The 24,892-nt window shown below is 45.7% G+C and overlaps 1 protein-coding gene across 2 annotated transcripts in view; it reads left to right on the top strand.

The window, feature by feature from the left end:
- The window catches only part of ADAMTS14 (ADAM metallopeptidase with thrombospondin type 1 motif 14), a 105,570-nt gene extending 91,818 nt beyond the window's left edge, over window positions 1-13,752 (top strand). For both annotated transcript variants that reach the window (XM_072628690.1, XM_072628691.1), the window contains exons 13-22: window positions 827-960; window positions 4,056-4,179; window positions 4,739-4,819; window positions 6,267-6,430; window positions 7,878-8,046; window positions 8,618-8,750; window positions 10,088-10,295; window positions 11,214-11,343; window positions 11,545-11,655; window positions 12,491-13,752. In XM_072628690.1, the coding sequence (XP_072484791.1) occupies window positions 827-960; window positions 4,056-4,179; window positions 4,739-4,819; window positions 6,267-6,430; window positions 7,878-8,046; window positions 8,618-8,750; window positions 10,088-10,295; window positions 11,214-11,343; window positions 11,545-11,655; window positions 12,491-13,059 (1,823 nt within the window). In that variant the 3' untranslated portion in view covers window positions 13,060-13,752. The remainder of the gene's footprint in view (window positions 1-826; window positions 961-4,055; window positions 4,180-4,738; window positions 4,820-6,266; window positions 6,431-7,877; window positions 8,047-8,617; window positions 8,751-10,087; window positions 10,296-11,213; window positions 11,344-11,544; window positions 11,656-12,490) is intronic.
- The last annotated feature ends 11,140 nt before the right edge of the window (window positions 13,753-24,892 follow it).

The raw sequence follows: 24,892 nt of genomic DNA, 5'->3' as shown, positions 1-24,892 counted from the left end.
TCTGAGAACACAGAAAGTCTTGGTGGGTTGTGAAAGGTCTTTGCAAACCTTGTAAATGCTACAGACATGTGAGCTATTATTTTTTTTTGGAGGAGTCTCCATCTTGGCTACTGAAGGCACAGTAGGCACAGGAATGAGACAGAGTTGTTTGGTCCCTGAAGCTAAGAAAAAACCATAGGATCATGGGCTTATAAGAATGTTACAGCTAAAAAAGGGTGTTAGAAATCATTGAATCCAACTGTCTTATTTTACAGAAAAGGAAACTGAGGGGGAATAAATAGAGGGGAATGGACTCAATCCAGGTCCCACAGTGGCAGGGCCCAGTCAAGAATCCGAATGTCCTAACCCTTGGGCCTCTCTGGCCCCCAGTTTCCTCATCTCTAAAATGAGGGATTTGGATCTGATAACCTCCAAAATCATTTCTAGTCCCATATCAGGAGAGATAGAACTGAACAATGAACAAGAGCACTTGAATATGCAGTCTAAAGATCTGGGTTGTAATCTCTCCTCTGTCACTACCCCTCTGTCCTTGGACAAATCACTTACCCTCTCACTGGCCTGGCACATGGGTGCTACTCAATAAATGCTTGTTGAATGATGATTACTGGCTAGAGAGGTGTAGTAGAATGAATCCTGAACTTGGAATCAGGAGAACTCACCTCTAGCATATCCTAGCTGTGTTTTCTCAGGTAAACCCCTTGATGTCTCCATGCCCCAGTTACCTCCTCTTTCAAATGGGGACAGTCCACTCTTCATTACTGATCTCCTGGAAAACATCCTGGAAACCTTGTTGTGTTTTCTAATTGTATGTGTCCTCTTCTGGCAGAGGCCCAGAAATGTGAATTGATTTGCCAGTCTGAAGACACTGGGGATGTGGTGTTTATGAACCAAGTCGTCCATGATGGTACCAGGTGCAGCTACAGGGACCCTTACAGTGTATGTGCCCGAGGAGAGTGTGTGGTAGGTACTCTTACTTGGGACCAGACCCTTACTTTGCCTGGATGGAGAGGCCTGTTTGATGGGCATCCTGAATACTAGTCCTCTTTGGATACCTTGTTGTTGGATAGAGATGACTAGGGTCCTCCAGAGGCCTGTCAGGCCTTCTAGGATGGTCTGGAGAAGGATTAATGTTTTTCCTCTGATGACCAGCCTGACTCACTGCAGGGAGGCTACTCACCAGGGCCAGAGTTACATAACTCTTTTTTGTCATGTCTTTTTTCAACCACCATTGAACTTGTGACAATGACCTCTTAAAGCATGCCAGGGTTGTGATCTGCATAGTGGAGGGAGGAAACATTCACACTCATGATCTCATGAATCCTTTAATCCTTGACATATAAGAAGGTAGGGGTACAGGAAATGAACATAGAATTTTAGAGATCAAGTGACTTACCTAAGGTCACCCAAGTGAGTTAATGACAAAGGTAGGAGGGCATTTGACTTCCAGTCCAGTGCACTGATGAGTACAGGGTCCCTAATTCTGATAACAGGAAGGTTTTTGAAAGCAAAATGCTTATTGATTGGATAATTGATTGATGATCTCTGCTTTTAGGGAGCTTAGACCCTAAACCAAGTGGTTTAAGCTCATTGAGCCCTTATTTCCTTCTCTGTGGAATGAACATCATAATGCACACCTTACCTTGAGACACATTTGTGAAGAAGGTGTTTTGTAAACCATAGAGCCCTAGAGTAATAGGAAGCATTAAATTTAATTAAATTCTTGCTGTTGCTTTCCACAAAATCCTACTCCCATGTGGTATGGAAGTGAACCTGGTTTTTAAAAGGCTTTGGTGAGCAGAGCATAACCCAAACTTTGTCAAGTTCTGCCATGAAGTAGGGGCAGCTAGGTAGTGCAGTAGATAGAGCACCAGGCCTAGAGCCAGAAAGTTAAAATCTGGCCTCAGACATTTACTAGCTGTACGACCCTGGGCAAGTCATTTAATCCTGTTTGCCTCAATTTTCTCATCTGTAAAATGAACTGGAGAAGAAATGGCAAACCATTCCAGTATCTTTGCCAAGAAAATCTCAAATGAGGTCACAAAAAGTTGGACATGATAGAACAACAACAACCATGATGTAAGTCAACTAACCAATCAATCAACTGGTGTTTATTAAGTACCTGCTATGAGCCAGGCCCTGGAAATACAAGGACAAAGGATGAAATGATCCCTACCAGCACTATTTCTAGTACATTTCTAATGAAATGGAAAGTCTGGTCCCTAGCACCCTCTTATATCCAATGCTATCTGATACGGGGCAAGGACCACACTGGTTGAGTTTGGAGGGCTTATCATCAATCTGTTGGCCACTTGCTGATCAATTCATTCTTAAGCCATGGCAGCCATGACAGAAAAGTGGCCCCTAGTTCTCCATCTGCCTTTGCCTTAATGGTGCAATCAAGGGATGAAAGAGTGGGGTGGAAGAATTATAGCCCCAGAGATGAGATGAGAATGAGATGCATTTCTCTCCTTTCCTTGGAGAGGTGGGGGATTATGAATATGGAATGTTACTTGTACTATTAGATTGGGGACTGGGTCAGGTGGTTTTGCTTACCTGTTTTCTTTGTTATAAAGCCAGGCATACTGGGTAGTGGTTGGTCTGGGAAAAGCATATTGAGAAATAACTGTGATAGAAAAACAAAAAAGAGAAGGGAGCCCAGGGTTGAACAACAGGTAGGTTGTAGGTTGTGCTAGATGACTGTGGAAGGCCCTTCTAACTCTCAAATTCTGTGGTTCTGGGTTCTAAGAATCACACAGGACTTAAATGTCTGTAATCATAACCTAAGTGTTGATGCTTGATGTTGGAGCTTGTCCATTGAATGTCGAGTGAGTATGCTAATGAAGGAGCTGGGTAATGTCAGTCTTGATCTTGGAGTAATTCGAGGCAGAAGGTGTCACAAGGGTTGTAGGCCTAGAAATGAAGGGAGTCACTCACATAAAAAGAAGGAGGGATGACCATTGGAAGGTCTGTGTGCTATATAGATGTCCATGTAATGGGAAGCCCCTTTGGCATTCTCATTGGGTAGATTCCCAAGGAGAATTTAGAGGAGGACACAAACACCTGTTACTCAGGATGAAGCGGTAGAAAGAGCAGCGGGCTTGGGTTTGAATCTCTGCTTTGCCACTAAATACCTTGGACAAACAATCTAAACTCTGTAGACTCGAGTTTTCCTTCTGAGTAAAATGAAGGTGCTGGATATGGCTGCCTCTAAGGTCCCTCCCGATTCCTCTTCTATGAGAAAGTGAGGAAAGGTTCCTGTCTATACTGCGGAAGGATGAGATCACTCATTTACTACTGTGTCCCTCAATGTTTATAGTTATTATTTTGAATCAATAATGGTCAAAAAACATTTATTATGTGTCTTCCATGTGCCAGGTAGCGTACTAAGTGCTAGGGATAAAAAAAGAAGGTATAAGACAGTTCCTGCCCTCAAGGTGCTTACAATCTAAGGTGAATAGACAATACATAAGAAGAAGTTGAAAGGGGGGCTGATAAGGAGGGTGCTGGAGCCAGCTCACCCAGGCTTGGGAGAGCCAATGGTGAAATTTTCATTGTAAATACTTACACCTGGGAAATCAGCAAACACCACAAACTAGGGCCCGGTTTACGGTTTTGTTGATTGTCTAGATTTTAAGGAAGTGACAGAGAAAATGTTAATAATGAACTCAAATAATTAACTGAAAAGTGTGTCCTCCTGAAGAGTCGGTTGTTAAAAATTTATCAACATATCCCTTGAATCACATTTCTATCATACTTGGTGTAAGTCTCATAGCACTTTCCCCTACAACCCTGTGAGATCAGTAAAGCTAAAATAATCAGTTCACTTCCATATCAAACCATGTGGCTGCCTCCCCCTGGACTTTGAGAAAGGCATGCCTTGGGTGTGGAGTGGAGAGGGGTATTCATCTCCTATGGGAGCGTGTCCACTTGCTAGTCACTGGACACTTGGTGATTAGAAATGATCTCAGCATCCAGAATCCCAGATTCCGGGGACCGAGAAAGATGTGAGTTCCAAATGCCGCCCTGGTTGCTGCTGACTCTACCTTTGCCAACAGCCTGTTGGGTGTGACAAGGAGGTCGGGTCCATGAAGCAGGATGACAAGTGTGGTGTGTGTGGAGGGGACAATTCTCACTGCCGGACGGTGAAGGGAACCCTGGCCAAGTCCCCCAAGCAGCCAGGTGAGCTTTGCTGGTGACTCTGAAGGGACAGAGGGGGCAGTTGTACTGAGCAAGGCAATGGAGGAAAGTGGTCAGTGAAAGAGGAGAAAATCAAGGGCCCTTCAGGTCTTTGAGATTCCCAAGTTTCAGATCCTGCATACCCATTCTTCCAGCCTCTATGTACTAGAAACTGGGCTGATAGGAATGATTTGTGCTGGAATAGAGATCACAGAAGGGACTCCAGAGATGACTGAGTCTGACTCCCTCATTATACAGATGAGGAAACTGAGACCCAGAGAGGGGAATGGACAGGCCAGAGATCCCATGGGATGTTAGAGGCAGGACCCAGAATGGCAGCCAGTGCAGTTCTATGCTCCTATCTCAGTTCTCCACCCTCTTCTGCCTTCCTGCTTGGCCCTTCCCCTTCTGCCCTGTGCAGATGCCTACTGGGTGCCTCCCCATCATTCTCCTTTCCCTATGGAGCTAACGCATCATGTCTGTATTCCTTCAATGGCACATGATTGGGGTCCTCCCCATAGAAGGAGTAATTACATCTCCCCTGTTGTCTTCATCCATTCAGGTTCGCTTAAACTTTTCCACATCCCAGCTGGAGCCAGGCACATTCAGATCGAAGAACTGGAGAAGGAGCCCCAGACCATTGGTAATGACAGTAATGATAACTAGTCATAATAATAGCTAATAGTTATATGGTACCTACCAGACACTATCCTACGTGCTTTACAATGATCTTGTTTGACTCACAACAACTCCAAGAGGTTGGTGCTGTTATCGTCCCCATTTTACAGATGAGGAAACTTAGACAAATGAAGGTTAAGTGACTTACCCAAGGTCCCACAGCTAGTAAATGTCTGAGGCTGGATTTAAACTCATCTTCCTGAGTCCAGGCCTGATGCTCTATCCATGATCCATATCACTATAATACTTTACTCTGAGTTCATATAGAGCTTTTGACCGTGAAGTAGGCGGTAGGGAGAGGGACTGACCCTATGATTTCATTGGTACAGGGAATTCTCAGGTGAGGAAATTCCCTCTACCAATGCAGATCAACTTCTCTACAACTTGAGTTGCTGTTAAAAGGTTAAGTGATTTGCACAGGGTCACACAGTCAGTGTATGTCAGAGGGGAGACTTGAACCCAAGGCTTTTTTTTTGGCTTTGAGGCCAACTCTATTCACCATCAATTAATGAGCCAGTATTTTAAAGCACCTACTGTGTTCCAGGTACTATGCTGGGTGGTTACACAAGAATGAATCACAGCTCACATTCTAATGGGGGAGACAATAAAGAGATACATACATATATATATATATATATATATATATATATATATATATGGATAGGTTTATATATAAAACACAAATATAATATTGATAAATCTCTCTATACATATATCCACTTGTGTAGGTATGTGTGTGTGTATGTGTGTGTGTGTGTGTGTGTGTACACACATATACACACAAAATAATCCAAAGGTCCTAGCACAATTTTAATCTTGTTAAAGCTTACTAAATCTTAAAACTTCACTAAAACTTTTGGCTCTCTCTATGTAATATATATTATATAATGTGTATCTATACCTATAGATACACATGTATACCTATAGATGCACATATATACATATAGATGCACATACATACAAAATCGTTCGATCCAGGCTAGTTTGGGAGGAGGCCCTTGTCATTGGGGGAATCAGGAGAGGTTTCATAGGATGAGTGGTTGGCATGGAGATTATTATTCACATTTTAGTGATGTGAGAGCTGAGAGGGAGGAGAGTGGCTTGCCCAAAGTTTTCACCCAAAGTAAGTGGGACAGCTAGAGTGAATGTCTCACTCGTCACAGCAGTCTCTTCCCTCCTGTCTTCTCCAAGGTTCAACGTGGTGGCCACCTCCTAGTGGAGCCCTTCCTGACCGCCCCCTCCCCCCCCGTTCACTTCTCTAGGAGCTTGTGGGAGAACTGGAGCTTTGTCAGGATGGGGGCCATTTTGGTTGGGCCACTATATCCCCAGCGCCCAGCAGATCTGACACTTAGTAGGTTCTTAATGAATGTTCTTTGAATGAAACTAAGCCAGTAACCTTCCATCCCCCACAGCGGTCAAGAATAAGGTCACTGGGAACTTTATCCTTAATCCCAAGGGCAAAGAGGTTGAGAATAGAACCTTCATTGAAATGGGCTTGGAATGGGAGTACAGTGTGGAGGGCTCAAAAGAAGCTCTGAAGACCAGCGGCCCTCTGCCTGAAGCCATCACTGTCCTGGTGAGTCCCCTTAGATGCCCTGCTAACTCTTCCCCCCATCCCTGCCTTCCACCACCCACTGGGCCAAGAGCCAGGAGGCTTGTCAGAGCACCTGATCCTGGCCACAAGGAATCCCTGCATTGGGAAGGCCAAGCAGCAGGCCACAAGATGACTTTCTGCATTCTGGGTGTCCCCTTTTCCCTTCCATCCATCCTTCTGCCCCACCCTGCCCCTGCCCTTTTTTCCTCAAGCCAGTTGGAAGGATGGTTACAAACGCAGGAGGACACACAAGAAACCTGCCAATTTGTGTGTCACTGATGTCTGGGAGGAGGCTGGAGCCCCTTTTATCTCACTGTGGACCTCAGTGATCCCAACCTGTGGCCAGAGACCTCTGGATCTGCTATTTAAACAGACAGACATCAGTGGCCCTGCTTCCAGGCCCAGCTTTGCCACTTACTAGCATGGTGACCTTGGAGTATTCATGTTCCCTCCGTGGGCTTGTTTCCTTTTACATAAAATAAGGCATTTGGATTAAATAACCTCTTAAGTCCATCCCAGTTCTAACTCTAAGGGTCAGAGAGAAGGGGGGAAATGATTCTCTGACTCTTCACAACAGAAAGCATGGACAAAAGGTAAGGGTGAGGGAGACCTGGACTGTCATTGACTCACAAACTCTCCAAATATCAGAACTGGAATAGACCTTAAAACACAGAACTGTAGTGACTGATCTTAGAACATGGAATGTCAGAGCCAGAAGGGACTTTGGAGCATAGGATGTCAGAGTTGGAAAGGACCTTAGAGCATAAACCATGAGAGCTGGAGGGAACTTTAGAACACTGAATGTCAGAGCTGGAAGGAAACCTAGAACTTAGAACACAGAATACCAGAGCAGAAAGAGACCTTAGAACATAGAATGTTAGAGCTGGAAGAGATCTTAGGAAGCAGAATATCAGAGCTAGGTCACTTAGAACTTAGAAGAGAGAACAGCAAAGCTGAAAGAAACCTTAGAACATAGAATGTCAGAGCTGCAGGGGACTTCTGAGGACGTAGTGTCACCTCTCCATCTAACATACTGGGGTGGGGGACTGACTGTCCAGAGTTAGCAGGTGGCAAAGCTGGATGTAAAGCCCTGGTGTGCTGAGCCCATTTCCAGTGCTTTTCCCCACCCCAGATCTGGTTGGGGGCCACACACAGGGCCAGAGGGAGGGGATCTGTTTTGGTTGAGGGCTGGCAGAGGGAGGGGTCCCAGTACCCCCTCCCCAGACCCCTCACAATAAGTCAGTGAGGTAGGTAGTGCGAGTGTTATCATCACCATTTTACAGATGGGGAAACTGAGGCCCAGAGAAGTGCTGTGACTTGCCCAAGGTCACCCAGCTAGTGAGTGGCAGAGCTGGGACTCGATCTCAGGTCTCCTGCCTCCAAGTCCAGCGGTCTCCACACTACCCCTTGCAACACCTCCCAACCCTAGGTCGTCTCCCAAGGGGACAGCGACTCCAGGAGCAGCCTGATATACAAGTATGTCATCCACGAGGACCTGCTTCCCCTCATAGGGAACAATAATGTGCTCCTGGAAGAGACTGAGTCCTACGAGTGGGCCCTCAAGAGCTGGTCCCCATGCTCGAAAACCTGCGGAGGAGGTGCGTCTGCTATTCAGTCAAGCCACACAAGACCCACTATGTGCAGAGCTTTGTGCTGGGGCACAGTGTAGACAAGTCAGGGGTCCAGGCAGCAGAGTGAGAGGCAAAGCAAAGTGTTCTCTGTCTGGGAACTGGGTTTGGATCAGGGGGAGGTGGCACCAGGTAGCATCTTACAGGTGAAGGGCAGGAAGGACCTGGGAGATCATCTGAGTTAAGCCTACCCATTTTACAGCTGAGGAAACTGAGGCCCCAGGTCTCTGTGACTTGCCCAAGGTCACACACAGAGTAAAGCTGCCAGGATTTGCATGGTAGTTCTCTTGGGGCCCACTCACTCCCCTACCCTGGGACATCAGGTCACTAGGGAACCACCTGACTAGCGGTCATTGAATGGGGTGAGAATGAATTAATTGTGCCCTGCACTATCTTGTGCCTGGCACTGTCTTGTGCCCATGAGCCTGGCAGCAGGGGAGAGCCTGACTTGCTTCCTCCTGACCACGGTACACCCCATGGGAAGTGGCTCCTTGGCTCTTTCTGAAGCCCCTTCCCTTGACCCTGTCTCTGCCTGCTCCAGGTGTCCAGTACACTAAGTATGGCTGCCGGCAGCGGAGTGGCCATCGCATGGTGCACCGCCACTTCTGCGACCACCAAAAGAAGCCCAAGCCCATTCGGAGACGATGCAGCCAGCAGGAGTGTGCCCAGCCCTCGTGAGTGCCAGCCCCAAGGCAGAGCTTTCCTCTCTTTCCACACCTTCTGTCTCTTCCCTCCACCCAGCCTGATCCATTCATCAGGATGATGGGCTTCCAAAAAGCTGGCAAGGTCTAGACTGCACTCAGTTTGAAAAAAGGCCATTCAGCTCCAGGCACTTGAAACTTAGAGGAAAAGGGGGTAGCCCCTTTTCAACACTTAGGACCAGGGGTGTGCTGGGGCAGGTTCTCACTGGCACAAGCTGATTGTTAAATTTTCAATATGAGCATTTACTCTTCAAAAATCAGCAAAAGCCACAAATAAAGACTTGATTTATTGTCTTGTTGATTGTCTAGACTCTTCCAAAAAGGTGATGGGAGAAATGTTGATAATGCAAATTAAACTTAAAAATATGCTGCATATTTTTGGAGAGCTGGTTGTTAAACATTTACAAACATACCCCTACTCAAAACCCTGGATGTCAATGACAGAACATAGGTCATAATATGTCGAGTCTGGATGGGACCTCAAAGGTCACTTAATCTAAACTCTCATTTTATAGATACTTATAAACTGCTGAGAGCTGAAGGGACCAGTTCCCTAACACCCTTCTAAATCTATGCTAGGTAGGCTTCACTCCCTTTCTCTTTTGTGCCTGTGGTATCATTGGTGAGGAAACTCCCTCCACCAATGCAGATAATCCCCTGTGATGCCACTTTATAATCTTACTTATTGGGGGCCTGGTTAGAAGACAGTGACTTGTCCATGGTCACACTGACAGTACATCTCAGAGGTGAAACGTTAACCTCGGTTTTCTGACTCCAAGGCTGGCTCTCTCTCTGTCTCTCCATCTCTCTCTGTCTGTCTCTCTGTCTCTGTGTCTCTCTGTCTCTGTCTGTCTCCATCTCTGTGTCTCTGTGTGTCTGTGTGTCTGTGTGTCTTTCTGTCTGTCTGTCTGTCTGTCTGTCTGTCTGTCTGTCTGTCTCTCTCTCTCTCTCTCTCTCTCTCTCTCTCTCTCTCTCTCTCTCTCTCTCCCATCATTTTCCAGATGAGGCCACTTAGGGATGGAGAGGCTGAGCAGGGTCAATGTAGACTCCTGTAAGTGACAAAGCCAGATCTTCAGATATTTCTTTTACTGCATCTCATAATTCTTTGGAATAGAAGTGAGGAGTGTGATCAATCAGTCATCCAACCAATCAGCATTTATGAGGCAACTACTGTGTTCCAGGAACTGTGCCAGCATTGGAGATATGAGAACAAAAGTGAAATGATCTCTGCTCTAGGGTGTTGCAGCACATCCCACCTTGTGATTCCTTCCTGACTGGGTTATCTGCTCTCTCTCTCTCTCCTCTCTAAGGTGGGTAGCTGAAGAGTGGGGTCCCTGTAGCAGGAGCTGTGGCAAGCTGGGGGTGCAGACTCGGTCAGTCCAGTGCCTCCAGACCCTGCACAATGGTACTGGCCAGGCTGTGCACATTAAGTCCTGCCCTGGTGATCGTCCTGAGGCCCGGAGGCCCTGCCACCGAGTACCTTGCCCAGCCCAGTGGAGGACAGGAGCCTGGTCTCAGGTGAGCCTCTCTTCAAGTGCTAGGGAAGACTTGGGGCTTGGTGGACTGGTAAGTAAGGCCATGGTGGGGTGGGAGAGGAATATTGCTGTGGAGACCATCATTTCCTTCTGGCTGAATCTCTTCCCAAGGCCAGGGCTCTTTTTCCTCATCTCCATTCTCCCTCCACTGAACCCTGCTTCTCAAACAAGGAGACCCCGCCAGGTCTCCCAATGAGCATGATCAAGATCGGAAAAAATTCCTCCCCTGGTTGTTTCAGATGCTTCGCTTTTGTAGTCATTCTCATGTACCTGCCTTGGCTTCCATCCCTTGTATGTGTCTTTCATATTCCAAGATGGCCACTGATGAGCACCCTATGTAGCCACATGCTCTCTTCAGAAGCTCCCTGTACTGCTCCTGATAGGAATCATTACTCTGTTTCTTCAGAATTTCTTACTGGGGAGCTTCCCATCCCTCTTGGGCTGACTTCCTCTGCAGGGGCTCAGATCCCTGGAGCTGACCTAGCCTTTCTCCAAACCCTTTGGAATTTGTTCTATCAAAGCCCAGGTTGCACATCATATGGTCTGGGGAAAAGGGAGCTGGGTCTGGAGTTAGGGGATAAATTGGAGTCTAGAGTGGTTGCTGAGAAGTTGCTGTATCCCAGAAACTATCAAGCTTTTGGAGCAGGGAAAGGTCAAAGTAGCTCCTGCCCTCAAGGACCTCACAGTCTATTGGGGGAGACTAGATATGTACAGGATGGGACCAGGGAAGATGGGAGACAGTCTGAAAGGGGAAGGAAGGTACATTGAGACCTAACATTCTCATCATTTTCCGAACTTGGGCTCTGGCTGCTCTGGTGACTGGCACTCCTTCCCTCTCCTTCTCCTTCTCTCTTCTTTCATGGCCCTCATGGGTGACCGCTCCTTCCTGGCTTGGGGACAGTGCTCAGCCAGCTGTGGGGAAGGCATTCAGCAGCGCCAAGTGGTTTGCAAGACCAGTGATAACAGCATGGGCCAGTGTGAGGGTGACAAGCCAGAGACCGTCCAAGTCTGCAGCCTGCCTGCCTGTCCTGGTGAGTCATAGTCTGAGTCAGGACCTGGGCAGTGGGTCGTTGGGAAGGCATGCTTGATCACACGAGTACTCTGCTCTGAATTAGAAATCCTGGGGGTTTCCAAAGTGGGGGCAAATCCCCTCCCCCCACAGACAGCCCCAAGAATGACTCTTAGAGATTCTGACGTCCCCTGACCTAGTCCGTGTCTCCTCAAATTAACAGGGAAGCTACCGAGCATCACAGCAAAGATGGAGACCAGTGAGCGTGTGACCCTCAAAGGCCAGTGGGCACCTCGGACTGGGTCCCCCAATCCTGTCAACAAGATTTCATCAAGTAAGTTGCTCGCCTTTTCCCTCAGCACAAGAGGCGGCCTGGTGTAGTGGAGCGAGTATGGTCTTTGAGTCACGAAGAGCTAGATTACAGTCCAAAGCTCTGGGAACAGCAGTCATCTTTTCCCTTTTTTTGTATCCTGGGATGTATGTAGTAGGAGTTTACTAAATGCTTTCCTGATCGACTTTGCTCCTTACTAGCTGAGTGACCCTAGGGGAGTCAATCTTTTATTCCTTATCTGTATTATGTGTGTATCTATGTATGCGTGTACTTGTGCATGTGTATATGTGTATGCATGTACATATGTATGCTTGTGTATATGTATTCATGTACGTGTATGTGTCACCAGCTCTGGCATATGAACAGGAGCTTCTTTGGGTTTCCAGGCTGAGGTAACTTCTTGGGTAGTGACTGAAGCCCCAAGTCTGATTCCAACCCTGGCATTCTGGTGCCATCCAGTGGCTGTTGGTCTTCATTGCTATTTGTTAACATTCACCAGATCACGGATTTTATAGTTGAAAAGGACGTCGAGGTCATCTAAAGCACCTGCCCCTCATTTTACGGATGTGGAAACTGAGGCCCCGAGAGCTCGAGTTTTGCCCATGACTGGGCATCTAGGATCTGGGCAGTGTTTGAATCCTGCCTCAGACACGAGCTGTGTGCCTCATCTTTTTGGGTCTCAGTTTCCTCAGCTGTAAAACCAGAGGGTTGCCCTCGATGACTTCCAGGGCCCCTCTCGGCTCTAGCTCTTTGAGCTTCCCACTCTCCTAGCTGTAGGCAGTGAGATACACTGGGACTGGGGGTCCGTCATGACCTGTCCTTGTGATTGTGATTTCAGAGGAGTTCTGCTTGGGGGACAGGTCTATCTTCTGCCAGATGGAAGTCCTGGCTCGCTATTGCTCCATCCCTGGCTACAACAAGCTGTGCTGTGAGTCCTGCAGCAAGAATGAGGCTGCCTCCACCCCCAGTCCGGCCCCCAGACCCACGACACTGCCTCCCGCCCTCTCTACACCCAGAACCTTCTCCCAGTGTCCTGAGACCAGCGTGGTATCCCCAGGAGTGAACCAGACCCTTGTCATGGCTCCTAGCCCACCCCCCCTGATGGCAGAGGTGGCAGAGCGACAACCAGGTGCCCATGATCCGGCGGCTGAGCCCCCGGCTCCAACGGATGCCAGCCCGTCAGTGACTCAGGGCAGGTTGGCTCCACAAAAACAAAGTTGGGGGGCCCTGTGGGCCAGGACCCCGGCCCTTGGATGGCTCCCTGCTTCCTGGATTGAGGTGCCCACTCCCGCTTCCAGGGACAACCCGCTGGCCTCTGCATCTTGGGAGGAAGGACAGCAGAGGAGGGACAGCAAGAGGTTGGGACCTCAAGGCCAGGGCCCCCCAGCAGCATCTCCCATCACATGAGCTCCTGGGTCTGGCCGGCTCTCTCATTCAACCCAGGTTCACACAGCCTTCGAGCTGCCCGTGGGGACTCAGGAGAGCACTGGAGGGCTGAGCAAAGGCTCTGTTTTTAATGATTTGTGTAATTATTTTTATTATTTGGGACTGTGGCACTTTGTAGCTCTCTAGAGGGTTAGAGAGGGTGGGGTGGGGTGGGGAGAGAAAAAGCAGTTGAGTGAAAGCAGAGTGAAAGGCAGCAGAGGTTGCCAGAGAAGGGGAAGGTGCATGGGGGAGTCCCCTCGGCCAGATACCTCAAAGCTCCTATGGTCCAAGCCTCGGGGACTCGCCCGCTAAGGTGCTAATTGGGCCTCAGTGGAAGTCGGTCCAGGACCGGCCACGGTGCTGGAGACCCACAGTCCTTTCTCTTTGCTTATGCCGTTGAGTCCTGGGACAGCCCCAAAGACCCCCACCCTCTCCAGGAAACCAGTGCCATGAGCTACTTTCAGGGTCCCTGCCTAGGAAAGATGGAGTGGGGGTCAGACCGAGGGGACCCTTGCCCATTGGCACTGGGGAGGAAATGGGAGGGAGTGCAGCCCCTCTCCCAGACCTGTTTTGTGGTGCTCTTTGTCATGTTCTCTGTTGCCTTGGAAGTTCTGGGAGGAGATGTCCCAGTGTACCGCTCCAGGTGTCCTGACTCCCCAGCCCCAAAGACCCAGCCTCCTTTGTTCATTACGGTGCTATGAGTCAGTCAGTCCCTCACCAGCTGCCAGGGCTGGACTCCAGGAGATCCCTATGTGTGACTGAGGTAGCAGGGCTCACTTTGGAGTAAATGGAGCTAGAGAGTCCAAAGATCCACCTTGGGGAAGAGGCCTCCCTGGAGAAAAGAAACCCCTGAGGTAGTGGGAGCTTCTTTGTCCTGCCTGTTTGGTCCCAGAATGCTGTTGGGGGCTGACCTTAAATCATTCCTGTGACATCACCTGGCCCAGAATGACAGTGCATGAAGTGTTGTATATAGCAGCCCCAAAGCTTTTAAATGTGACCTATTTATTAATTTTGTCCCAAGCTTGTGAATTTTCCCCCTTTTTCTGTTTTTTTTTTTCTTTTGGCTGCTCCAGAAATGTACCAAAGCACAAAAAGTATTTGTTCCTGTTGGTTTATTTTTGAGGAAAAGAAAACACAAAACACCATCTTTGAGGGGAGCTACTACGGGCTTCTTTGTAAGGAATCGGCAGTCATGACCTGACTTCCCTTCTTTGTGACTCAGTCTCCCCATCTGGAAAACAAGGGGGAGCTCTGATGCTAGGTCCCTTTTAGTTCTTACATTTGATGTCTAAGGTCCTCTCAGCTCCAACACTGCGTGTTCCATGTTCTCAGGGCCTTCCCAGCTTGGGCATGTTGGGATTCTCCATCCTGCCTTCTCATGGCTACCTTACATCCATTTTCTCCTTGAGGTGCATCAAGTTCATAGCATCATAGACAGAATAATAATAAGACTTGGCATTTTTATAGCACTTTAGGCAGCTAGGGGTGGCATAGTGCAGAGTGCTGGGCCTGGAGTCAGGAAGACTCATTCTCCTGAGTTCAAATCTGACTCCAGACACTTACTAGCTGGGTGACCCTGGGCAAGTCACTTTACCCTGCTTGCCTCAGTTTCCTCATCTGTAAAATGAGCTGGAGAAGGAAATGGCAAAGCACTCCAGTATCTCTGCCAAGAAAGTACCAGTGGGGTCAGGAAGAGTCAACAACAAAAATACAGCACTTTAAGGTTTGCCAAGTGCTTTACAAATATTATCATTTGATCCTCACAACAACCTGTGAGGTAGATGCCATGATTCCCATTGTACAGATGAGGAAGTGAGGCAGAGATTAAATGACTTGTCCAGCATTGTACAGCTAGTAAGTGTCTGGGGTAGGACTTGAGCTCAGGTCTTCCTGACTCTCAAGTTCAATGCTTTATCTACTGTGCCACTGAGACTTCTCCATTACTGGAGTGTCCCCTTACAGATCATCTGCACCCACTTGTTGGCTTAGTGTTGTATCTAGTCTGGGGTGGGGTGATGGCTTGGGAGGATAGAAGACTGACCTTCAGAAGGCAGAGCCATTGACAAAGGGTGGTCATTAATTCTTTGTCAGACACTCAGATGAATGGCCCAATCCATTCATTGTGCAGAACAGAAACGTGTGGGCTCTTTACTTTTAATTTCATTTTCACAACTTTCAAGGGGAAGCAGGGATAGTGTAGTGGGAAGGGTGAAGAACTAGCCTCAGAAAACCTGGGTTTTTGTTTGGGTTCTGTCCCTAATGAACTGTGTGATCATGAGTTAGTCTCTTAATTTCTCTGGGCCTCAGCTGCCTCAACAGTTATGAAACAACAGGGTCAGTCTAGGCTAACTCTCCCACCTCTGACATTCTGTGATTCTAAACCCTTAGAGGTAAAGGGGCTTGCCCAAGGTTACCTGGCTGGTTTGTAATCTGCTGGTTCTTAGTCCCAGGGGGAGCTGACTCTTCTGCCCAGGACTTGTGGATGGAAAAGAGAGGCAGGGGAAGTACCAAGGGATTAGGAGACTGAAGCCGCGTCTGCTGGTCAAGGATTTCCTGCATCTTCTGCATCGTGCTCAGCATCCTTTGGCATCTGTCCGTGCCAGCAGTTTGGGGAGCAGGAGCAGCTGACTCTGAATCTGAACCTACTTCACTTGGTACTAGAAGGAGATCTCCCTGGACCCAGAGACAAGGCCGGCCTGGGTTCACACAGGCATGGGAGCGACTTCACAGGTCTTCTCATCCCACCCGTTTATTTTACAGAACAGGAGACTGAGCCTCAGAGGGGGAATGACTTAGAGCTGATGTCTCTACAGCACAAAGCACTTTACATATTTTATCTGACTGGATTTGATCCTCACAAACAAACCTGTGAGGTCGGTGCTGTTATCACCCTTGTTTTACAGGTGAGAAAACGGAGGCTGTGTGAGATGGATTGACTTATCCTGGGTCATACAGCTGGTGTTTGAAGTAGGATTCAAACTCGTATCTTGCTCCAAGTCCTTTGCTTAACTGGGAGGTAACTCCCCAGAGGTTACCCAGCAAACAATAGCAGAAGTGGATTGCAAGTCCCAGTGTCCTGGCTGTGGGTGCTCAGTGTTGGGAGAGGAAGGAACTGAGATCAACATGGCCAGGGAGGGGCTGCCAGCAGAGCCAGGACTTGAAAGAAATGAGGTGGAATGAAAAGGAAGCAGGCTTCAGGGGAGGCCAGGTGTGCACTAGTGTGAGAAATCTGTGCCCTGCTGCATTCACAGAGCATTTTGAGGGTTACAAAGCGCTTTGCAGATGTGATTCCACTGATCCCCACAACAGCCCTGGGGCTGTTATTATCCCCATTTAACAGATGAGGAAACTGAGGCAAACAGAGGCTAAGTGACTTGCCCAGGGTTTCACACTTGTAAGTGTCTGAGGCTGGATTTAAGCTTAGCTCTTCATCACTCCAGGCCCAATGCTCTAACCACTGCAACACCCAGCTGTCCCATAAGGATGACTTTCCAGGGAGAAAGGGCATTGAACTTGGTCTCATGGGTGAAAGTGAGTCCCAGCTCTACGCCTTCTTACCTGGGTGATCTTGGATAAGTCCCTTCCCCTCCCTGGGCCTCAGTTTCCTCATCTGTAACATGAGGAGCTTGGACTGGATCACATCTGAGGTCCCTTCCAACTTTAAATCTGTGAGCCAAGTATGATCCCATTTTACAGGTGGGTAAATGCAACTTCAGGTTGTCAAGGCAGTGAAACAATCACTAGGAAGAAGATAGCTCAGATTTGGGAGCAGGGGCATGAGAAGTCCAGGATTCATCTCCCATCTCTGTCACCAGGTGGCTGTGTGACCTGGGAGGTCATTTCACCTCCTTGGCTGGGCCTGAGTCTCTTCATTGGAGTCTCTGCCATTGGAAGGTCCCTTGCATCTTGGAAAGGCTACATCCTAAGTTCTTTCCCAGCCCTGAGGTTCCATGTTCTATGTTCTAAGGTCTATCCAGAGATGACAATTTGTATTTCAAGCTCCTTCCCAGGTTGGTCATGGTTGGATTGTATGATCCACTGGCCAGGGCTCTCTGTGAAATCGAGGGTTTCTCATCCTTATCAAGGGGCATGTGAACCTCAGTTTACCCTCTGGGAAGTGGAGGAAAAGAATCTTCTCCCTGTCCCTCCATCCCAGAGAAATGACTGAAGGGATAACAGCAAAATATTCTCCAATTTTGCCTTCAAAGGGCTCTCCTGATGAAGATGGAATAGCTTTGTACTGTTTGGACTCCAAGGGCAGAGTGGGGATCAGTGGGTGGAAGCAATAGAATGAAAAACCTTCCTGCTCTGGAGATCTAAAAAGGGTGGCCTTCATCCAGGTAGTTGAGCTCCCCATCAATGAAAGTCCTTCAAGCAGAGGATAGATACCTGGGATGTTGTTAGAGGCCCAGGGACCTCAAAGGGCCATTTAGTCCAAGATGAGGAAGATGAGACTGATGGGAGGGGCGTGGTGGCTTGTGGAGGGGAGTGTTTGTCCGAGGTCATGTGAGTCATAAATGTCAGAGTCAAGATCTGAACCCGGGCCATAGTCTTAAAGGATCAGAACTTTAAACCTGGAACCCATTCATTTTATACGTGAGTTATTGAGGCCTAGAACCCTAAAGGACTTGTTCCTTACAGGTAATAGAACAGAGATTCAAACCTGGCTCCTCTGACTTCAAATAGTTCTATGTGTACTTGTTTCCCTCATTAGAATGTCAGCTCTTTGTAAGTAGGGATTGCTTCATTCATTCTATTTGCACTGTGCCTGGTGCATAGGAGGTTCTTAATACTTACTAGACTGACCAATTGGTTCAAACCCAGTGTATTGTCCACCAGATCCAGTGCTCTTTCTGTTGGAGGGTCTCCTGTTCAGGTAAGCATTGGACTTGACGACACTTAAGGTCCCTCTTTTGATTCTGAGATTCTGATGCTCTTTGACATGGTAGAATTTTCTTTGGGATACAGGACTAGTCATTTAGTCAGTCAACAATCGTCTATGAGGAGATTATTATGTGGCAAACGTACTAAGAGCTGGGCATGCAAAGAAATAGTTTCAGCCCCCAAGGAATTCATATTATGATGGAGAAATTTTCGACAGTATGCAAATGATCATTTCTATACAAGCTGCAGGGAGGTCCCTCAGAGGGAAGGCTGCAGCATCAGTCATCCTAGTGGGCTTGAACCCCAAAAGAAATGGGGGCCACTAAACTGGACTTAAGGATTCCTGCCAGCTGCAGATTAATGTTGGAATCCATATATTATCACCATCTATGTTCTATGTGTCTATTATATCTCTATTTATTTTGTTAAATATTTCTCAGTGACATTTTCATCTGGTTTCACTCAGGAGTGGCCCTTGGGCAGTGGGTTTGATATCTGTGCTTGGGAATTTTGAGAATGGGAAGGGGATCCTCCTCCTGGAGCATCTCTCCAGCTTACCCCTAACTGTCCTCTAGAAATAGAAACTCGTTGTAGCTAGGAAAAGAGGAAAGAGCTTCCTTATCTGGAAAGTGTCCTTTTGGCCACATTGTGGCTTTCTTACTGACAGAGTGCTATGTGACCTCTCTGCCTCAGTTTTTTCATCTGTAAAAGGGGGGATTATAATTGCACCAATCTCTCAGAGATATTTTAAGGATAAAATAAAATATTTGTAAAGTGTATCACAAACCTTAAAGCTACAAAAAATGCTATTATTTGCAAGTATTCAAATATACACACAAGAATAAAACAGAGAGAAGGCATGATAAGCAAAGAAAAAACCAATTATGGTGATGAACCACCAACATTTCTTAAGTGCCCTTTGTGTTATGGTGCTGGGCATATGAAGACAAAAATAAGGCAGCTTTTGTCTTTTAGGAGATTACGGTGAGAAGTTCAGACTTGGTAGTCCTGGTCACACAGCTGGTAAATGTCAGGGGCAAGGACAATCTGGAGACAGTTCCCATAAGCCTCAGGGTCAGGTTGTTCAATTTTAGGATGAGCATGTACACCTTGGGAATCAGCAAACACTACAAATCAAGGCTTGATTTATCATTTTTGGTGATTGTCTAGACTTGAGAAAGTGATGGAAAAAAATGTCTTAATAATGTACATCAAACGGAAAAGTATGCCATGGGTCCAGATTTTTTGGGAGTAGTGGGGAGAGCCAGATGTTAAACATTCACCAGCACACTCTTGATTCAAACCCAGGTCTTTCTAACTCCCAGCCCAGTTCTTTTTACATTGTAACACACTGTAAATAAATGTAAATCTTACTGTAAACTTTTGTTATATAGTACAGAGATGATTTTTTAAATTTATGATAGAATTTGCTTGTGAATCCTTCTAGTCTTGAGTGTTTTATTACAGTACAGCTCATTAACGGTCTTTTCAGTTACTCTTTCTGATGTTCCTTTATTTAATCTATTTCTTGTTTTATGAACTGGGGATTTTTGTAGTTTTGTGAATATTCATCCGTGTCTTTTTTAGTCTCAATTTGTTGGTATATGACGATGTGTAATAGTCACTGAGAATTTTCTTTATTTCTTCTGTATTCTTGTGATTTCTCTCATTTTATTTTTTATTTTGATAGACTTTTTTGTTTTCATTTTAATTAAATTTGCTAATGGTTTATTAATTTTATTGGTCTTTTTAGGAACCCAGCTCTGTTTTACATATGTAGTAATTCACTTGTTCACTTGCTCTCAGTTTTGTTAATTTCTCCTTTAACATGGCTGATTTTTTATTGTGTGCTTGGTATAAGGATATTAATTTGTTGATTTTTCTCATTTTAGCTGCAAACCCAACTCACTAATCTTCCATGTTTGTCTTTTGCTAATATAAATGCTCAGGGATAGAATTTTCCTCCTGAGAACTACTTGAGCTGCATCCCATAAAATTTGATATGTTGTATTCATATTGTCATTATCTTTACCATAGTTTTAAAAAATTGTTTCTATAATTTGTTCTTGGACCCAAACATTATCTAGCAATTTCTTTTTTGGTCCCAGTCTAAAAAAATGCATCTCTTAACCACAGTTTCCTTCTTGATAACTATTTTTATTGTAATATGGTCTGTAAAAGAAGGACTTCAAATTTCTGCCTTTTGGGGGTAGAATTCACACCGTCAGTCATTCATAGTTATAAAATTTTAAAGGATTTCTCTTGTTGAAGTTCTACTTCTAGGTTAATTTGCATATCAAATGCCCTGCCAAGGCTTTTTGTCTTCATAAAATAAAAATAAAAATTCTTAGAATTGTTAAGGCATGCCAAATGTCCTTCTCTTATTCTCAAAAAGTACTTAACCTAGCTGGGTGAAGCTCAGTTTCCCTCAATCATATTCCACCTCTTTCTATTGCTCCTCATCTTATCTGTAAAGTTTTGTGCAATTCAGATTGGTTTTTCCTGACAGGTAATATTTTTCTTCTTGACTACCAGTAAAATATAATTTGGCATTGTAGCTTTGGAATCTGATGACAATATGTGTAAGTGAGTTGCATTTGGGATTTATCACTAATGGTGTCTTGTAGGTTCTGTTAACCACACTACTGGGTGTATACCCCAAAGAACACACACACTCACTAACTGTGTGACCTTGGGCAAGTCACTTAACCCCAATTGCCTCATCCTGGGTCATCTCCAGTCATCCTGATGAATATCTGGTCACTGGATTCAGATGGCCCTGGAGGAGAAGTGAGGCTGGTGACCTGCACAGCCCTCCCTCACTCAAAACAAAGTCGAGTGCAAGTCATGTCATCATTTCTCTGATGGCATGGTCTTCTTTGGCAATGAAAGATGAACACACACATATTCTGTCAATCACACTATTGGGCATATGCCCCCAAGAAAATGTATGTATACACACACACACACACACACACACACACACACACACACACACACACATATATATATATAAAAGAAGTTATATATATATAAAGTAAACCCCAAATGCAGAGGGCAGGGCCCCATGTATATCAAAAACAATTTCTTTCTTCCTTGATTTTAGTAATTCTGGGACCCTTTCTTGTTTGATTCTCTGAAATATGATCATCAGATTTTTTTTCTTCATTATTTTTGGTTTGAAAATTCATGGTTTCATTCTAAGATCTGTTGTCAAATTCCATCATGTTTGGTAATTAAGTCCTTCCAGTTGAATTGTCCTTTGATTTTGCTTTGTGCTGTTCTTGGTTTGTCTTCTGATAGGACACTTTTCTCAATGATGCCAGTTTTGTTTGTATTTTCCATCACTTTTTTATGCTGTGGAGGTATCACTTTTGCCATGTTCCTTCTTTATGGATATCTGTTCTGTGTATTTGTTATCCAAGTTTATGTGCCTTGTGAAAATTCTGACTTTTTGTGGTCACTGTAGATTTTAATTGGCCATCCCCACCCCTGCTCCTTCTAGTGTCTTCTCTTTGGTTTCTTTTAGCCCCTAAGATTCATTGATTATGTTGTAATCTCCCCCGTTCTCCAACTTGCAGATTTCTTTTACTTTTCCTCCTCCTTTTATGTGTTAGCATTTAAAAATATGTTTGTTTACCCCTATTTTTCTCTTTTTCCCCCTTAGGTGTTTTTTTCATTGTTCTGGAGGGAATTTGGCAAAGCTGATGACTCATGACTTTTCCCTTTACTACCTTGCTAGAAACCTTTTTTACCCCCACTCCCCATTTTCAAATGATGAGGCTTATAGAAGAAACTTGCTTAAGGTAAAACAAAATTCAAACTATATCCCTTTCCTCCAACCCCCAGACTACTGTGAGGAAAACACTTTGTAAATCTTAAATCACTTTAGAAGTGTATGTTCTTATTTGTATGACTGGTATGAGGCAAAGTGGTATGGATAGGGCAGACATGTGAATAATCTTATCGTGGGTGAAACATTTTCAAGGTCTAACCTTGCTCCAAGTTCACTCATCTCAAACAGTCTGGGATAGTCAGAATTCAGAGAAGCATGGGAAGATTCGTACGAATTAATGAAGAGTAAAAATACCCCAAAACCTGGAAGGTAGTATACACAGTGTTGGGGGTATGTGTGAGACCTTTCTCTCAGGAGACCATTGTGTGGCTGAGGGTCAAGGAATATTCATTTGTGGTTCTCAACTATAGTTGAAGAGTGAGGAACATAGTTCTGTCTTCTCCATTCCCCATCCCCTCACTGAACCCCACATTTTCATCACTTTCTTTTCAGCCGTGGAGAGGCTCTAGAGATTTCAGAAGACTCATAGGAATCTTAGAAAGTTAGATCTGATAGAGACCTTGGTATCGAGGGACAGGAGCAGAATTTAGGGCCAACGTGCAGGCCTGGTGTCGACATTTGCTTGCTAGGGCTGTGACCCAAACCATTCATTCTCCTGAGCTTCTGTTTCCTTTTATTTAAAATGTAGACATCAGATCCATGATAAAAGGATATCAGAACTGGAAAGGACCTTAGAAAGCATCTAGACAGGGGTCTGAGACATAGAACTGGAAGAGGCCTCAGAGGGCATCTAGCCCTATACCCTCTGTTCACATGTGGGGAAACTGAGGCTCAGAGAGAATAAACAAGTCAGCCAAGGACTCATAGGTAGTAAGTGACAGAATGGAATCTGAACTCAGGTCCATTGACTACAAAACTAGTGGTTTTTGCTCTGCCTTATGTTTTTATGCCAGTCATTTACCAAACATGTGCCCAACCCTGTACAAGGAAAATCAGTTAAGAAAAAAAAAACTAATACAGTGATTTCATATGATAACATATATCACATTCTACCTCCCTAGTCCCCTCCCTATATACTTTGAGAAGGGAAGGCATAGGGTCAGAAGAGCCTAGATTTGGAACTAAAAGGGATTATAGAGGTCCTATCTCATTTGATAGGTAAGGAAACAGGATTCAAATCCAGATGCTCAGAATCCAAATCCAGTGCCTTTCAAGAACAGGGCCTGGTACATGAGAGAGGCTGAACAGGTGCTTTTTGAATAAGTGAGTGGATGAATAAATGAAAAATAGAAGGAAAAATGAGTGGATGGATGGATAAATGAATAAATGGGTGAATGATGGATGATTAAATGGTTGAATAAATGAATGAATGGATGGATGGATTAATTAATAAATGGATGGATGGATTAATTAACAAATGGATGGATGGATGGATGAATGGGAGGGATGAAAGGAATCAAACCACTCGTTACCTGTCCCCTGACTATTGGAGTAGACTCCTAACAGGTTGTTTGGGTCTTCCTCCTCTTTCATTCTTTGCACCAATGCCAGGATAAACTTCTCCATGCTACTCCTCTAACTCAAAAGTCTTTAGTTGTTCCCTATTGAGGTTGCTAGGAGGCCCAATTCAGTCAAGAAGACTTGAGTTCAAATCCTATGTGACCCTGGGCAGGTCCATGTCTCTTAGTGTCATAACTCCAACCTCACAGGATGATTGTCAGAATCAAATGAGATTACCTACTCAGAGTGCCTGGCAAATTTTAAAGTGCTGTATAAATGCTAGCAATTATTACCGACCAAATAATATCTTAACCTCCTTAGCCTGCCATTCAGAACCCTCCATAACCCTCCAGAACCACCTCAAATCCTGCTCCACTTCATGCACACTATGTTCCAGCCCCATTCCATGACTCTCTACCCTCCCCCAATACACCAAGTTTTCTTCCTCCTCATCTTTGCTTAGGCTATTTCCAGTGTCTGGAATGCTCTCCCTCCCCTATTACCAATTGAATTTCTAACCTTCCTTTAAAACTCCAATCAAAAGTCACCTCCTTTTGTGCCCCCTCTGTCCCCCTTAGACTCCACACAGCAGCGAGTCCCTTATTAAGTACTTTTTAGTCATTAACCAAGAGTTAACATCTGTAAAGAGCTTTACAAAGCACTCTATAAACGTGTTTCTGTTGCAGGGATCAAATAGATGACCTATTCAGGGATCAAATCCAGACTCTCAGTGGCAGATTCTAAGCTCCGTAAAGCTAGGGAAACCACATGATTGATACTTCACACACAGGAGGGCCTTGATGAAGTCTTATTAACTTTGATTCTTCTCATTGCCATGTTCCCCCTGCCCCTGGTGGGCAGAGTTCCAGGAACAGGACAAGCAGGTGACCCTTTGGATTCAGACAGGGAAACAGAGGAGCTAGGGAGGGGGTTAAAAACTGGAGGGGGGCACTTCAGAGGGACCAGAGGGCCTTAGGTCTCTATCCTAACTACACTCTTCGATGTCCCAGTCCTGTTTAGGGGCAGAGACCAAGTATTCCATACTCAGGTGCTGGGCTATCTGGTCTAGGTCAGGTCAACTTCCTTCCCTTCTCACTTCCCACAATCTGTGATCAAAACCTAGTGGAGACTCATTAGACTTACTGGAAGGAAAGGGGACTATTTAACCTGGAAAAGAGAAGGCTGCAACCAGGAGGGACTGTATTTGTTCTGGTTGGCCCTGGAGAGAGCAGTCATTCTTAACTTGGAGTCCATGGATTTCCAGGGAGTCAGTGCAGAGACATCAGAGTCTGTGAACCTGAACAGGAACACTGCATCTTTATTTTCACTAATGTGTAGTTTCACTTGTATTTTACTTTCTGCTTCTGAGAAGAGGGCCATAGGCACCCTCAGATCCACTGCCCAAGGAGACCAAAAGAGGTTCCAAGCTCCTCGTATGGAGGGCAGAGCCACCTTCCCTGGGGGCTGGGGCAGGGTCTCTGTAAAGGAGCTTTCTGACAATCAGAGGTGTCCCAGTGTGGCCTAGTAGTGAGATCATCCGAAGAAACATCCAAATGTTTTGTCTAGCTGTGTCCTTGGCCCAAAGTTTGTTCTTCATTAGACCAGAGCAGGGCTGTGCTGTATCTATCTGCATTT

The sequence above is a fragment of the Notamacropus eugenii genome, chromosome 1 (assembly GCF_028372415.1).
Source record: "Notamacropus eugenii isolate mMacEug1 chromosome 1, mMacEug1.pri_v2, whole genome shotgun sequence".
NCBI lineage: Eukaryota > Metazoa > Chordata > Mammalia > Diprotodontia > Macropodidae > Notamacropus > Notamacropus eugenii.
This window is presented reverse-complemented; position numbering and strand designations above follow the sequence as displayed.